General features: G+C 37.5%; 1 protein-coding gene across 3 annotated transcripts in view; it reads right to left on the reverse strand.

Moving 5' to 3' along the window:
• The window catches only part of atrnl1a (attractin-like 1a), a 398015-nt gene extending 384682 nt beyond the window's left edge, over window positions 1-13333 (reverse strand). For all 3 annotated transcript variants that reach the window (XR_007892410.1, XM_051648603.1, XM_051648604.1), the window contains exon 1: window positions 12595-13333. Coding sequence is in view for 2 of the 3 variants with exons in the window: in XM_051648603.1 (XP_051504563.1) it covers window positions 12595-12830 (236 nt within the window). In the remaining variant the exon portion in view is untranslated. The remainder of the gene's footprint in view (window positions 1-12594) is intronic.
• Window positions 13334-18010: the final 4677 nt, after the last annotated feature.

Raw genomic sequence — 18010 nt, forward strand, 5'->3', positions numbered from 1 at the left:
CAGAAAAAAAAACTGTCCAAAGACCTTGGCACCCTGGTAACTGTAGCAAAATTTCATGAAATATCACGTGTGAATTTATTTTTCTTGAATCTAAAACATTTGTGGAATTTCTGCATCATATCCACGCATTGAAAGACTGCAAAAACCTCTTTAAACAACATAACTTGTTGGCATGTTAACGCTTTATTATGAGACTGTCAAGCAGCTGCAGGGGGGTTCTAAATGTAAACCGCTAGAAATGTTCAACTGTTGTTTCTATGACAGTTATGCAAAATACAACTGCATGGCAGGGAATGTGCATTCCAAAAAATATTATATTATAATCATCATATTATTTTTTTTGGTCTTTGAACTTCTGCATCATTTTTGCATTTCTCACAACCTTTGTGCTCTCTCACATGCACATGCAAGCACACAGTGAGAGAGAGATTGAACACACTTTTAGTTACTGTTGCTAACACTGTCGTCAGGCTTTCCTTTTAGCATCTATTCTGCCACAAAGCACGGAGGGAGAAGCTAAATTACCTCAGAAATTATTCAATAACATTTTTGTTAACCATTGTATTATATATAAATATAATATATGGGTCATTGACAAATAAGGTTGTCCAAGGTGATAAAAATAAAAAAATTCTGGATTAAAACCTAAGTGTCAAGTTCGTAGACATGTAATTGGGTGGGGGAGGAGTGTAACAAGAAGGAGGGCATGCCTGGGCCGTGATGGTGAGTGAGATAAAGGGGAGCCGAAGGTGCCAGTTTGAGAGAGAGAAAGACACACGTGGCCGTGCTGCATGTGTGTGTTTGTTTTAAGTTGAGTTTTACAATTAAACATTTATGATCTTACCCGTCCTTTACCTGTTAGTGGTGCCGAAATCCGGGAAGGAGGAGGGATGCGCTGTCGTGGAGCCCTCACCGCTGCCGTCCGCCAAAGGAGCAGCCATGGCCATCTGCCTGGGGACGGAGGGGTCACTGCCGTCCGCCGGGGGAGGAGTGAACTGACATCTGCCAGAGGGTGGAGGAGCGGTTGAGGACCATGCGACAGCACATCTGGGAGCTGGCGAGCAAGTTCTCTCTCTCTCCTCTCGCCTTCTCTCTCTCCGTGTGTCTCCGCTCGCCCTTTCCCTCTCCCTACGCCTCCCCTCATCTCTCCCCCAGGTTCCCAGGAACCGGGGTGTACCACCGGCTGACAGAATGGCTGGGGGGGGTAGGTCAGTCCGGTGGCGCCCCCGTGCACGGAGAGTGCTGAACCAGCTGATCAGCAGGAGAGCGAGATAAAGGGGAGCTGGAGACGCCGGTTCGAGAGAGAGATGCACACGGCCGCTCTTAAACAGAGCTTGATGCTCCAGTGTGTGCATAACATCAACAAGCCCATGATTTGAGGTTATTTATGCGTTTGTAAACTTCCACTTCTGCAGATGTCATCTTCAGGCAAGAATCCACAGGATCACATAAGAAACTTTGGCATTCCAAGCCAGAGCATTGTCTAGTATTGAAGCAAGGATCATGAACACAGATCTGAACAATTACAGCTGAAATCTGCCGTTCCATCACACTAATGAGTGTAACTGCCACTGTGATTGTACTGTGGTGGATTAGAGCTTAGTATTAATGAGGCTTGTGTTGGCAGCATGAGACATTTGCTCTGGGGTCAATGTGGCCATGGCTCTGTTTCGGCACAAAGTTCAACATGCGGGCTTGGTAGCAAGGCTGTCATAGAAACTTGGAAAATCTTGAGAGCATTTTATTTAATAAACTATGGGGAAATTTGAGATGCACACAGTACTTATTTCCTGCCCTCCACTGGAACCAGAGTACCAACATGGTTTGACTAACACTTTAAGCCACAAATGCCATATCATGGCAAAAAAATAAATACAATTGTTATAATATTTACCTCCACATTATTTTTTGATTTTACAAAAAGGTTGTAAACGTTAAAGGGACAGTTCACCCAAAAATGATAATTCTCACATTATTTATTCTCCCACCCTCATGCCATCCCAGATGTGTATGACTTTCTTTGTTTAGCTGAACACAAAGATTTTAAAAATAATATTTCAGCTCTGTAGGTCCAGGCAATGCAAGTAAATGGTTGGCAAAACTTTGAAGGTCCAAAAAGCACATAAAGGCAGTATAAAAGTAATCCATACAACTCCAGTGGTTTAATCCATGTCTTCAGAAGAAATATGATTGGTGTGAGTGAGAAACAGATCAATATTTACGTTTCTTTTTTACTACAAATCTCCACATTCACTTTCACATTCTTCTTTTGTTTTTGGCGATTCGTAGTCTTTGTGCATATTGCCACCTACTGGGCAGGGAGTAAAAATATAGTAATATAGTATAGTAAAAAAGGACTTAAATATTAATCTGTTTCTCACCCACACTTATCATATCGCTTCAGAAGACATTGATTTAACCACTGGAGTCTTATAGATTACTTTTGTGATGCCTTTATTTGCTTTATGGAGCTTCAAATATCCAGTCACCATTTGCTTCCATTGAATAGATCAACAGATATTCTTCTAAAAATCTTTGTTTGTGTTCTGCAGAAGAAAGAAAGTCATGCATGTCTGGGATGGCATGAGGGCGAGTAAATGATGAGACAATTTAAATGTTTTGGTGAAATATCCCTTGAACATTAGTTAACATGAACTAACAATGAACAATGTTTTACAGCAATTATTATTCTTGGTCAATTTTAATTCAAACATAAATCGTAACATTTTTAACATTAAGAGTTAACATTAGTTAATTCATTATGAACTTACAATAAACAATTGTAAACATAAATTAACCGTATCCAAGATTAATAAATGCTTTAAATCTATTTGAATAACCAATAAAAGACAGGGGAGTGCTTAACAAACACACAAAAATAATTGCTGTAAGATACAGCAATTTGGCATATTAAAATGTTTGACATGTTCACCTGCAAAAACAACACAAACAAAAAATAACAAATGAAAGAGCAAACAACTTCCTAAAAGCATTCAATCCATTATTTCTTTTCCACGCAAACAAACATAATCTACCAAACACACCCTTGTGCCTGGGTATTACTGTTTGCTTACACACTTTTAAACAAAGTTACTGGAAAGACACTAAACACTGGCCACCTCCCAAACCATAAAAAAGCCATTGAGGAAGAGGGGCTGCGTCCCTCCAGACAACAGAACTGGCCTCTCGGCCCTGCTCATCTGGCCCTGCTGTGCAGAATTGAACACAGCTTGTGTACACTAGTGCTCATGTGTGCTGATGCTTCTCTGCAGCCAGCCAAAAGCAGACCCAGAGTTCAACTCAAATAATCAAAGCATGCTGTAGCATCCAGAGCACCACACCCTGAAAAGTGCCTGCACAATCATGCCTTTGAGGTGATATCATTGAGCTGAGGACAATCCTCAGGGAGACTGAGAGACTGACATGCTCTGTGTCAGACTGCGGTCATTTTTACACTGCACAGAAGAAAGAGGGAAGAGCAGAACACTTATTGGCTCCACACAAAGGCAGATGTAGTAGAGCAGGAAAAGCAATGAGAGAGAGATAAACAGCGAAAGAAAAAGTGTGAGAAAATCCTGCTGGAAAAAAAATGTAAACCAGGGCTAAGATAGCTTGGTCTTAGCTGGTCTTCACATTGGTTAGGCAGATCTGTAAGCTGGATTTAGAGGGGCTTTGGGCCCTTTTCAGCTAAACATCATCTTAGCCAAACTGAGAGAACTGCTTAAACAAGCTAAGGCCAGCAAACCAGCTTAGGATGATTTGTTTTTCTAGCAGGGCTGACCCTTCTAGTCTATGGTAGTTTGTTGGTCTTAGCTGGTCTACCAGCTTGGTCAGGCAGGTCTTTTGGTTTAAGAGGGATTTAGGGCACTTTTCAGATGAGCTTCAGCTTAGCCCAGCTGGGAGACCAGCTTAAACCTGCTAAGACAAGCAAACCAGCTAAGCCTGGTTTAAGATATTTTTTCAGCAGGGAAGAAAACACAAGGCCAGTCCTGCAGAAAAAAGAAAAAGAAAAAAGGCTTCCACTCTGAAGTGGTCTAGCCGGTCTCCCATCTTGTCCAAGCTGGTCTCCCAGCCAGGCCAGGTTTGTGCTCAGCTGGTTTAACTTTTCAGCCAGCTGGTCTCAAACTCCTCTAAAACAAGGCCCGCCTTATCAAGCTGGGAGACCAGCTAAGACCAGCAAACCAGCTTATGTTGGTTTAAGCTTGTAGAAAGTGGCAAGTTCATATGCAGGTTTTATGTTGAACTTCACATGAACCGTCTCTCTTTATCCACCCCCCCCCCCCCAACCATCCCATCCTCCCTGTATCAAGGGAGAAAGACAGAATCTGAAGAGAAAAGATGAGAGCGAGAGAGAGAGAGGCAGGATGGGTGGAATGGAGCAAAGGATGTGTTCCAGGATAGGCGATCAAAACAACACCAGCAGGAGCACTGAAAGACACACCAGCGACTCAGTAAAGCAAACAGAGTAAAAGTCAGAAGTTCTCAGAAGTGACCTCAACCGGCATGCAGCACTACACTTAATACCCATTAAACCTACATCCCATTTCCATTAGACATTATTTACCCCCAAGAATGTAATATAAGTCCCTCTATGGCAGTGGTGTAGTGTATTATTGTAACTGTAATGCAGCAGAGGAAGACTTTCAGTGTGTGGGCTTCTAACTTTAAAGAAAGGTCTCGCTAAGACTATAAAAGGGTGCTATATTCTGTGGTTTTCATTTATGTTCATATTTCAAGTCAACATAAAATCAAAATTGACCCCATTTATGTTCTTAAAGAGACAGTTCACCCAAAAGTAAAAATTCTCTCATCATTTACTCACCCTCATGCCATCCCAGATGTGTATAACTTTCTTTCTTCTGCTGAACACATAAGAATATCTCTGCTCTGTAGGTTCATACAATGCAAGTGAATGGTGGCCAGAACTTTGAAGGTCCAAAAAGCACATCAAGGCAGCATAAAGGTAATCCATACTACTCCAGGGGTTTAATCCATGTCTTTAGAAGCTATATGATAGGTGTGGGTGTGATACAGATCAATTTTTAATTCCTTTTTTACTATAAATACCTCTCAGTAGGTGGCAATATGCACAAAGAATGTTAATCGGCAAAAACAAAAGAAGAAGAATGTAAAAGTGAAAGTGGGGACTAATCGTAAAAAAAGGACTTACATTGATCTGTTTCTCACTCACCCCTATCATATAGGGGTGATATAGATTTAACCACTGAAGTTATATGAATTAATTTTATGTTGTCTTTAAATGCTTTTTGGAATTTCAAAGTTCTGGTCACCATTCACTTGCATTATATGGACCTACAGAGCTGAAATATTCTTCTAAAAATCTTCATTGGTTTCTTTCTGGTTTTCTTATGAGTATCATGCGAAAGTTACCAGGTTTACATAGTCTTTTTTTTTTTTTTACATATTGAATTCAACTATTATTATTAACTAGAAAACATTAATCACCATCATCTGTCCTACACCTAAAAAATTTGCTTCATGCAGTAAAATCTCAATTAACTGATTTTTGATTCAAGTCAAAAATATAAATTAACATCACTGAATTGACCAGAATACATAAGGTTATTCCAAGGGTTAGATCAGGTAGAAATATCTTGTTACGTAACAATTGCAGGTTACCACTTTAGTGTAATAAACTGGTAAAAATATAAATTCTACGACTATGTCATAGTGTAACACATTCATAAAACATACAGGTACTTGCACACACACACAAGAGCACTTATGCGCACGATACCTGCTTAAAGAAAGACAGCGCTTCGCTTACAGGCAGCCAGTGACAACAGACAGCTGCTAAAATAGAAACAGTAACTGTCAATGTGACATAACAAGACAGAAAGAGAGAAAAGACAGCAGAGAACCAACATAGTGATTGTCCTACTAAGATACAGAGAGACTAACAAACAACAGTAACTATTTTCCAGTCAGTTGGCAGTCAAAACAAATCTCTGGCCACATTTTTTGAGAGACACTCACTGACTCAAGACAAAGAAGATATGAGTGGTGATAAAGGGTGTTTTGAAAGAGGGCAAGCATCTTTTCAGATTTAATATCATGTCAAATTTATACACAAATGTAATGTATAATAAAGCTGACCACAACAAGGCATTTAAAAAAGATACCAGCCAAACCACACACTGCCATTACCAATAACTCATGTCCCTACATGAAAATATATCTTATGTTGGTAGCTGTGTTTTAGAACATGGTGGTTGGATTTTAGATGTTCCAAGCTGGTTATTAGCTGGTCAACCAGTTCCAATGTTCCAAAAACCAGTTTGACCACTTTAAGCCGGTATGACCAACAAGTAGCTGGTCTACCTGCTTGGGCCAGCTAGAAACCAGCTTCTATGTTCTAAAACACAGCTATCAGCTTAAGATGGATTTTCCTCTAATGTGTATGTGACTGTGTGTGTGTATGAGAAAGAGTTTGGGGGTGGGGCTGGAGATTGTCCATTTTAGGATTTTTTCCAATTCAGATGGATTAGTTTACCCCATAATGGACAGATGGTCATATAAACAACTCTCTCTCTCTCTCTCTCTCACACACACACACACACACACACACACACTAATAAGAGATCAGCACAGAGACATTGTCACTACGTAAAGGGCAGTCTCATATCAAAGGTCTTTGTCATTGTAGTGCTATAACCAACGTCTATATCCACTCACAAAACTGCTTGTACCCACCCATGCTTTCACACACAAACACTCTTAAAAACACATTTAGGTTGCTCCACAGAGCTGTGAATTACACTTTATAATTAACACTTGCAGAAAGAGAACATATCAACAAAACATAACTTTTCATTTAAACACATATGTGTTCCATGCCAGAAAGTAAGTCATATGGGTTTGGAATAACATCAGGGTGAGAAAATTATCACAGAATTTTAATAAAACAAAGATGGAGTGATTCTTTTCTTAATCCGTTGTTTTGAATTGTGAATGAAGATTGTATGAAAACATACAAAATGATGCTACCGTAACAGGTTTTGAAAATGACTTACTATTAATGGTTGCATCACATCTATTTTATTTGGGTGGTATGCTGTCCATTACTAAATTCATTGCTAGCTGTAAGCATGTTATTGCATTTGTTGCTGTATTTTCATTATGCTTCAAAACAAAGCAATTACACTTTCTAATTGACTAAGAATTTTACAAATAGCTGTCAGACCTCAAGCGTCATTGAAGCATTATGCTTTGAACAAGCGATGGAATTACTTATATGCAAAACACTAAGCTTTGAAAGACAGCAGAAAGCACCCTGAAGCAAGTTGTCAGGCTGTATGCTAAATAACAGTTAATTATAACAAGCTAATAATGTGTGTACAGTATTTGAATTATTTTATTAGCTTTCTAATTTCCATAAAGATTACAATTATGTTTTAAATTATGTTTTCAAGATTAAATATTCAATTTTCAGTAATTTTCACTTTGTGTTCAGTTATGTATGTACTATTCTGCTCGCCATTGCATTTCATTTTAAACAATTTTCCTTTCAATATTCTAAAGTACAATGTTATAACATACAAATAAATGGAATAGGTTTACAAGAATCTGAGCTACTCACAATTCATCACTATCACCCTCTTTAAACCCTAAAAGTCCAAAACTACATTTCACATCCTTTTCAGACTTAGCAAGGACAAAAATTGGCCCTTTAAGTAAAAAATAAATTTTCTGCACTTTTCTATCTTTATAAAGCTATTTTTGACTCCCTCTGGACAACCAAGTATGTTTCAGGATACAGTAAATAAATTATAACTGGAGACAGGCTTGTTTCCTTTCCTCTCTTAAAGTAAGGACTTATGCGATCCCTCAAAGACTAAGGGGAGAAATATGACGTTTCACCCAGTAATGCAAGGTCTGTCAAGCATTAAGCCATGCAATCTCCATACAGAAACTATAATAAGCCACATTAAGTATCATCTTTCTGCCCTGCTAGCATTGCTCAATTTAACAAAATTCACAAAATCCTATACTTCATAAACCTCGGTATCATCTGTTCCTGGTTATAACACTCACTATTAAATAGGGCAGGGTGTCACAAACTAACTCACAATACAATGCACAGGTTTCAGAGTTTCAACTTATTAAAGGGATAGTTCACCCAAAAATGAAAATTCTCTCATCATTTACTCTCCCTCATGCCATTCCAGATGTGTATGAATTTCTTTCTTCTGCTGAACAAAAACTTTTAGAAGATTATTTTAGTCCATACAATGCACGTGAATGACAACCAGAACATTGAAGCTCCACAAAGCACATAAAGGCAGCATAAAAGTAATCCATAAGACTCCAGTGGTTAAATTCATGTCTTCAGAAGCTATATGATAGGTGTGGGTGAGAAACAGATCAATATTTAAGTCCTATAAATTCTCCTCCCTGCCCAGTAGGTGGCGATATGCACAGATAATGCAAATTGCCAAAAACAAAAGAAGAAGAATGTGAAAGTGGAGATATTGATTGACTTAAATATTGATCTGTTTCTCACTCACATCTATCATATCGCTTCTAAAGACATGGATTTAAACCACTTTTGGACCTTCAAAGCTCTGGTCACCATTCACTTCCATTATATAGACCTACAGAGCTTAAATATTCTTCTAAAAATCTTTGTGTTCAGCAGAAGAAATAAAGTCATACACATCTGGGATGGCATTAGGGTGAGTAAATGATGAGACAATTTACATTTTTGGGTGAATTATCACTTTAAATTGGCTGCATTTGAAGCAGTATATACAATATACCATGAAAAGGTGTGTTTACATAGACTTTATAGTGGCAGATGAGGCAGCATAAATGTATTTGCACAGAAATGACAATTGTGGTTGTTTATCACATGCTTGAGCTTTTGATTCTCATGCACAACTGACAGAAAAATAAACATGTTTGAACATGAAGCATGCCGATTGACAACGGCAAAGTTTAAATGCTTCTGATACTAGGGGGTGAAAGGTCAATATTGTGAAAAATAGATGTGTGTTTTTTTCGATTAATGTTTGCATCAGTGCAGCCCTACTATTAAGTGCCTCTGGAAACAAAGATGCATTTCAATGGATTTGCAGCTACACACAGATAACCCGAGATGACCATGTAAAGTGGCATGCATTGTCTAGACTGGTTTTGATGTGGAAATGCATGAAGAGCTTCTCCATTTGCCAGCTGATCAATTAATCTGAGATTAGCCGATGCCAGGACAATGCTACCTGCCCAAAGGCATTATGCCAACCATAAAATTTGGCAGTAGTTCCACTGCAAGACCTGACCTAAATCTGACCAAACTCTTGCAGCTAAATAGAAGCAACAGGGTTGGTAGTGTTACTTTTGAAATGTATTCCACTACAGATTACAGAATACATGCTGTAAAATGTAATTTGTAACGTATTCTGTTAGATTACTCAAGGTCAGTAACGTATTCTATATACTTTGGATTACTTCTTCAGTACTGGTAGATTTTTTCACTTGTTTTGACTATAAAAACTCTGCCAGTACAGTAAGACAAAATACACGTTAAAAATACATTCTCTGAAAAACCTAAATATCTTATGCAGTGTTGTTTCTAAAACAAGAAAAATAAAATTGATCTTGTTTTAAGGATTTGTAGATATTTTTACAGGAAAACAATACAAAAATTATTATCAAGAATATGATTTTTGCCCTAATATCAAAGGTCTTACTAGAAAAAATGAAATTATGATCCAATGTGAATTTTCTTGATAAAAAATATGATTGTGCCTGGTAACGTGCATGTAAAATGGCTAGAAATAGCATTTTAGCTTAGCGTAAAGCTGACAATTTACACAAGGTTTATTTCTATTTCTTCTTCTCCAAACTTACTTCAAACTTACTTCTCTGTCTGCTCGTATGAATGCAACACATCATAAGAAAGTGTTTCACCGCTGTTCAAATGCACTTTGATCACATCATTTATATGTATAAATGTTTTCCATTTGAAAGGACTAAATATTAAATGAAACAAATGACAATAAAATGCTAAGTAATCTCTTCAGTAATCAAAATACTTTTTGAATGTAACTGTATTCTAATTACCAATTATTTAAATTGAAACTGTAGTGGAATACAGTTACTTATATTTTGTATTTTTAATACGTAATCCCGTTACATGTATTCCGTTACTCCCCAACCCTGAGAAGCAAATACATTCCCACAATAATGTTCATGGTTTAGGAATGAGGTGTTCAATTAGCAAGTGTCCACATACTATTTCCCATGTACTATCAGAAGAAGTACAAGTTAAAATTAATGCAAAACGTATTAGATATTTGTAGTGGTAAATGTGAGGTGTATTTTAAAAAAAGTGTACCTAAATCTCTGACAAGCACTTCCATGGTAGATTACAAGGCATTTTGAAATGAAATATACATCTGCAGAGATCGTCAAAGATAAGGGAAATACAAGACCAGATATTTCACTGAAGCTCTTTTATGAGCTCCCCACCTTCCCAGAAGGCACTCTGAGTGACACTGGCATAATGCTCTATGGACTATTTTTAGATATACAGCACTTTTGTGCTTTAGATTTTAATGAAAGTGTTACAGAAAATAACATGCAAATCAGTTCCTATTTTCTTACTTACTCAGCAGCCAGTAGTGTCACTTAGGAAAATGATTAGCCTATTACACTAGCATTTGATAACAATGGCATTATGAAATGTGAGTGATATGTTTCTTTTTTTATTATTATCTGCATGTGTGTGTATACTTTGGAGACAAATCTGTTCCCATAAATGAGCTAAATTTGAGGATTTTTTTTGGATGTCCTCATTTGTAAAAACGATAATTAAAGATCATTTAAAATAAAGATCAGTAAATAATGTTTTTAAAAAGTCTAAAAATGCAAAACGCTTTTGGGCAAGAGTTAGAGTGTGGGTTAGTGTCAGTCTATAGTAATTATAATAAACTGTATATAATAACAGTAGAAGTCTATGGTATGTCCCTATTTAAATAGATCAAGCACAGCGTCATTTCAGACAGGTCACGTGATTCTCAGCTGATCATGGTGTCTACCAATACAATTCAGATGCTTTCCAGAGCTGTCCTATTTAAGTCCTCCATTAATTTGCATGTAGGCAAGCTGCACTTAACACCCTCCTCCATCCCCAGTTCCACTTCTTGAATGGCAGCTTTGCTTTTTAGTTTTCTCTACATCTGTTGTGTGTTCTGCACTCCAAGACTACAATTTGTCACAAGTTTGGAATTCCTATCTTCAGTGTTTTATTGCGCCTTGTTCTTGATTTATCAACTTGATACACAGTATTTGAAGTTAAGTGTCCATTTAATCTATTATGCAATGAAGGATTGTCAGAATGTTGTAAAATAAATTGTACAATGTTGTAATAATTCTGCTGGATCTGTTCTGTTACCCCTGGGAGGTTTTATTTGCTGGACAGAACAGAACCACACCACCAACACAACATATTGCTTTAATTGTATATAAGTGAATAAAGTATTCCTCAAGTATTCAAGTCAAGTATTCATTTGATGGAAGTGGTAATGACTTGAACTAAGGTGCTTTTTTTATGTGTATTGCACTGAGGAGAGGCTTCCGTCTGGCCATTCTGACATAAAGCCCAGATCGGTGGAGTGTTACAGTGATGGTTGTCCTTCTGCAAGTTTCTCCCATCTCCACACATGATCTCTGAAGCTCCACCAGAGTGACCATCAGGTTCAAGGTCCTTTTCCCCCTGAAAGCTAAGTTTGGCCGGGCGGCCAGTTCTAGGAAGAGTCCTGGTTGTTCCAAACTTCTTCCATTCAAGAATTATGGAGGCCACTGTGCTCTATGGAACCTTCAATGCAGCTGACATTTTTTTTTTGTTTTTTTTTGTAGCCTTCCTGAGATCTGTGCCTTGACACAATCCTGTCTCTGAGCTCTGCATGCAGTTCTTTTATCTTCCCTTATGGCAAGGGCATATTCCAGGATGACATTGGGCTCAAACTGTGACAGAGTGGTTCAGGGACAATGAGGAATAATTTTCACACATGAATAGGCCACCACAGAGTCCTGACCTGAACCCCACTGAAAGTCTTTGGGATGTGCTGGAGAAGACTTGATTGGAGTGGTTCGACTCGATATCAATCCAAGATCTCGGCCAAAAATTAATGCAACTCTGAACGGAAATAAATGTTGTGTCCTTGCATAAGGTTGTCAAAACAATGCCAAGACAAATGCATGTTGTAATCAAAGCTAAAGGCGGTCCAACTAAATATTAGAGTATTCAACTTTTTGTTTTATTGGCCAGGCAGTTTACATGATTAATATCATATTTAAGATGTAGCCAACTCTTAGATGTGCTCAACAAACCAGGCAGGTAACCGTAGTGACAATACACAAAACATTATTTTCTGGCTTTTGAGCTTAATAACTTTAAAGTCCACCTATGGAACAAGTTAGGATGTTAGTCTGGTCAGATGGGGAAAGCTCTCCAATGTGCCACCTAATTATTCTAATTTGCCTAAAGGTGCTGATAACACCACAAGTAAAAAAAAAGGTTGTTTGCAAACACTGGACCTGTTGATACACAGATGGACAAATGTTACTTACTTGAATCTTCCTTGGCAATACTGACACTGATCCCCAACCCAGCCTTGGTCACAGACGCAAGTTCCATTCATACATCTTCCAAAGAAGCAATTTTTATCACAGCTTTTAGAATATGATCCTTCAGTGCATGCTAACAGGTCAAATATCATAAATGTGAAAATGTATGTCCTGATCTCATGGGTTGTGACCCATCTAGTGGAGAAGAGTGCAGGCATTCTTCCTCTGCCACGATCCATCAAACGCAGCAATTCAAAATCATAAACTTCAGTTTTCTTTTGCTCTAATAATACAGATGCCCATAAGGCTTGCCGTCCTCATTGGATTTCACGTTTACTGTGTATTGAAAGTAACAGAGAGATATTAGACATAGTTTGAAATTCAATTTTGCAATGTGTAGTTTTGTATCACTGCAACAATTCGTGAAATTAAAGTCCAATATGCAACATAACTTTCTCCAATCGGCGGTGAGTTCATGAGGTTAAATATCCACGCCAGCACGTTATTCCAACAGTGTGATGAAAAAGGCTTATTGTCCAAAACCATGTCATCTTCATTCCAGTTGCATTCCAGAAACAACGATATTTAAGACACAGATATGTAAATATATTCGTACACTGTGCCAACATTATCGCAAAAACAAAAGCATGATTAAATGAGCACACAATAAACTGTACAGATGATGACACAAAACGGGTGGGATTACGCGTGCTGTTGTCGTTTTGCCTTTGTTTGTCTCATCAGTGATGCACTCGGAGGAATGACTTCACGACTCACATCCAAAACAATGTACAGTTCCCCGACTGCTGCTCCTGATAGGTCCTGCTGAGCAGAGAGTGAAATTACGAACCTTACTACGACAAAGGATTATCTCATTAATATTACTTAGACTACGGTGACGTTTCTTCGTAACCTTCCTGCGTCCAGTCAGGCATGTGACGTGATTAATATTCATGAGCCAAGCCTTCACTGTAGTAGGTGGCGAAACTCTAGCTGTTTTAGATTTAAAGAGATAGCGCCCTTTGTATTTGTGAGCAACAAAAGCTGTGTGCGAATTCGCATACTTCTCGGCCGTTGATGAAGTACGTCCGTTATGTATGCGGTAACGGGAATGAAGGCATTGTCCCATGACCCAAAATATGACGAAGAAACAACGACTGCGAAAATAATTTACTCTGGTTTTGTTAAACAAGTACAATTAAACACAAGGAACAACGTTCTTGTTACATATATAGTGTTTACAGTTGACAAGAGCCGCCCAGCTCTTCTCCGCTATTTCTTTTTATTTGTTAATTTAGTGTTATGAATACAATGTTGGCAGAATTTTAGAAAGCACAAAAAAAAAAAAGAAAAAAAAAAAAAGAAAAGACCAATGATATAACAGAGCATGGTTATGTAATTGAATATTAAGTGCTTTTATTATGAATAACATCACCTACCCTACCAAGGGGGAGCCTTCAAGGTTAGCAAAACAAAGTATAATGCGGCAGTACACTGGCGAGGAGACCAGAGACTATTATATTTGAATAGATATTAATTTAGAAGATGCTTTAGTACTATTAGAAGAGACAGACCACTTCTATTAAAATGAATTGGAGAAACTGGAAAGGCCAACAGATGTAGAAAAGGAAAAGAGCCAATCACTTTTTAGATACAAACATGCCTGCCTGTCAACTTCAGAACACGCATGCGCATTAGCTGAACCAGCCTGAAAAATTATTATTATTATTATTATTATTTTTTATTTTTATTTTTTATTAGCATGATCTGAGCTAAAGAAGCACAATGAACCCTTTTCACAAGTCCGTGTGCGCAAATGCAAAAGTCGTCATAGTTGGTTAAACTTGAATGGTAGTGAATGGAAGACCACAGCAAATTTAATTTTTGGGAAAAGAAAAAAATCAACGATTACGCTTTCAAAACTTTGCAAAAGGATAAAAAAATATTGAGCGCTGAATAACAGCAGTAAGAAGAGAGAATAGGCCAAATTTTATGTCACTCCCTCAGCAGCTGTGTTCAGGGGCAGACTGGCCGTCAGGTAAGTTGGGCCGGCCTGTCCTACAGGCGATATAGGTGGCAGCCCTGGGCTCCAACATGCCTGCGCAGACTCATTACAGAGTGAATATACAAAAAACTCTGTGAGGTAAAATCAAATCAATTCAATTCAATTAAAAATTATTTTGAAAAACTGACAAGACATTTATGATAATATACTTAAACGTAGCACAATTCAATCTGAACATTCACTTGACCGTCCAAAGAAACTGGGCGCCTTCTTTGTTTCTTTTTGTGCTGGTTCCGCCTAGTGGCTAGAGTTTGTTTTGTGGAATAACACTCCTTCGGGACAGTTTGTGGATAAAGCCGCACGTTCTTTGTGCTTGTGCCTCCTATTGGATGAAGTTTGTTTTGTGGAATATTTCTTGCAAATCATTAGAGTGATTAGGGCATGTGTTACACTCATGTAAAAGCAGGCTTACTAAACATTTGTTTGACTGCCCAAGAAAACTGAATGGCCTTTCTTTTTTTTTTTTTCTTTTCTTTTTTTTTTTTTTGCTTGTTCCGCTAGCGGTTGGAGCTTGTTTTTTGGTGGAATACACCTTCGGGCAGTTATGTGGATGGATCTACACGTTCTTTGTGCTTATGCCTCACAGGAGTTTGTTTTATCGATTACTTTCTGTTGTGTAATTCTGTCTCACAAAATTTGTATAAAAGCACCGGACTCGAGCAATCCGACGACAAAAGTGTTGCGGGGGTTCTCGTGGTACAGTACATGGACTGTTTGAGTTTAGAGGGATGGACAGCGTGGGGTTAATGCGCACGTTTTTCTTTTTTCTGTTTGTTTGGTTCGGGGGGAATTTAGGGGTTTGTTCCTCCAATGTTGGAATGTGGTCTTTATCATTTTATTTTTGACACTATTTTTTCTAATATGTCAAAATGTCAAATGTTAATATGAGTGGATTGTCTCGCTCCACGTGGAATGTGAATGGGTTGGGGCACCCCATAAAAAGAAGAAGGGTTATTTCTTTTCTTAAATGTAAGAAATATGATAGTGTTTCTTCAAGAAATGCATCTTTCCCCACAGGAAGCTGAAAAATTTGGGAAGATATGGAGTGGACATGTTTTCTTTAGTGCTGGCTCAAGTAAGAGCAGGGGAGTCATTACATTGATATGTAAACATCTACAATTCAAATGTCTCAAACAGATTAAAGATAAATTAGGAAGAGTCATTATTGTTTTAACAGAAATTCAGGGGCAAAGGTTGATTTTGGCTAATATTTACACACCTAACGCTGAAAATCAGGGCTTTTTTATAGATCTTGAAGGGATGTTGCAAGCCGCTGGCACCCCTCATGATATAATATTGGGAGGAGACTTTAATCTTTTGATGGACTCAGTCCTGATCATAGTGAAGCAAAAGTGTGCAAGCCCCCTAGAGCAACATTGATGCTTCACAGGATGTGTAAAAATCTTGGTCTTACAGATATTTGGAGACTTTTGAAACCATCTGGTAGGGACTATACATTTTTTTCATCGGTCTATAAGATTTATTTTAGAATAGATTTTTTTATTTATTTTTTTTCATATCTAAGTCCCTCATTTCATCTGTTGATGACTGTTCAGTTGGAAACATCTTAGTCTCAGATCATGCCCTGGTGTGTTTAGAGGTGTTGCCACATATGGAGAAAAAGGACTCATATAGCTGGCATTTTAATGTATCCCTTTTGCAAAATTCTGAATTCCAACAAATACGAAAGGCTGAAATCAATGTCTATATGGAGATCAACTGGACCTCAGTATCTTCTGTTTGTGTGGCTTGGGAGGCACTTAAGGCGGTTCTTACGGGTCGGATCATACAGTATGCCTCATTCATCAAAACACGGGAACTCGTGGAGTTAGATGGGAATATTAAAAGATCCACGGAAGGTGGAGTTTTGGCTATTCAGGGCAAGACAGTCATATTTTGAGTCGGGGGACAAAGCAGGGAAGCTTTTGGCTAGATTTATAAAGCAGAGAGTCTTTTTCTACCATTTCCTCATATTTACCTCAGCCACTGATATTAATAGTGCTTTTAAAGAATTCTATCTTGATCTCTATAGTTCCACGTCTTTGTCTACTGATGAAGACATTAGAAACTTTGTGGAACCATTAGAACTCCCTAAACTGACGAATGAGCAAAAAAATTCTCTTGATTCTGAGATAATCTTGGAGGAGTTTGGTGAGGTAATTTTTTCATTTGTTTGGGGAGAAGGGTTATAATCCCATATAAATTGATTCCGTAAATTCTGTCATGTCTATTTAATTTGCTATTTTGAATCAATAAAAACTGTTAATAACAAAAAGTATAAGATGAGCTCTGAATAGTCACAAAATGACAAATAACTGTAAGTTACAACAAATACAATAACAGCAGCGTATATAAAATTTGCAAACAGTAAAGCTAAGAGCAGTACATAGTCATTTGCATAATTTATTCATACCGCAGGGAGCTGAAGTGCGGCTTGCTGAATAATGCTCATGCCTGATAAAAATGCTGAAAATAAGTCATGAAAAATATTACTTTGTGGCTATTTGAGTCTTTGAGGCTTACTTTGTTTAAAAGATAGCAGAAACAGCGCTTGTCAAAGCACTGGGCTTTTCACTTTTTCTCAAGAATAATATGGGGAAGGAATTAAAACACTGCAGGTATAAAGATGCAACAAACTCACACAGAGTGAAAATATGAGCAATTAATCTGCAAAATATCTGCAAAGTTCTACACTTTAAGAGGTATGTTTATTTTGTTTGGCATATATTTATATGTGTTTATATTTATATGTACATATTCTGGCCAACTTTGTTTTCATTGATTTTTTTTTTATTTGTATTTTTTAAAAAATAAACATTCACACATAGTTATGTGGGTAACTGACATGAAATTTTAAGCATTGTCATCAGTGTCCAGCTGTGTGACACTTTCTTCATCTAGCTATTTTAAACAACATTTTATGATCTTGTATAGCTATGTATGTATATATATATATATATTATTATTGTTATACTTGTTGTTTCCACAACCTCATATTAACTAAGACAATAGTTCATTTGCATTTCTAGAAAAATTAAAATAAAAAGGTGATTAAGATCTTTATGTTGACCTGTCACAGCACCTTAAATACACACTTTCCCTTGTACTTTCATGTACATTTTAACCTAACATCTGCATGTTGGGAAAAAAGTTTTCGGACATGTTATTTGTCTGAGCTATAAAGTGCTTCTTTTAGTGCTTTCTCTAAAAAATCCACTCATCACATTTTACAGTGGTTTTATATGTTTTAAAGTTATGACATTATTTGCACGGGTGGGGTCCGTTGTCATGACTAGCAGTCAACAGAAATGTCTTTTTTTCTTTTCATCACAAAAATGTGAAATTGAGCCGGAA

The sequence above is a fragment of the Myxocyprinus asiaticus genome, chromosome 21, assembly GCF_019703515.2.
Source record: "Myxocyprinus asiaticus isolate MX2 ecotype Aquarium Trade chromosome 21, UBuf_Myxa_2, whole genome shotgun sequence".
NCBI classification, from domain to species: domain Eukaryota; kingdom Metazoa; phylum Chordata; class Actinopteri; order Cypriniformes; family Catostomidae; genus Myxocyprinus; species Myxocyprinus asiaticus.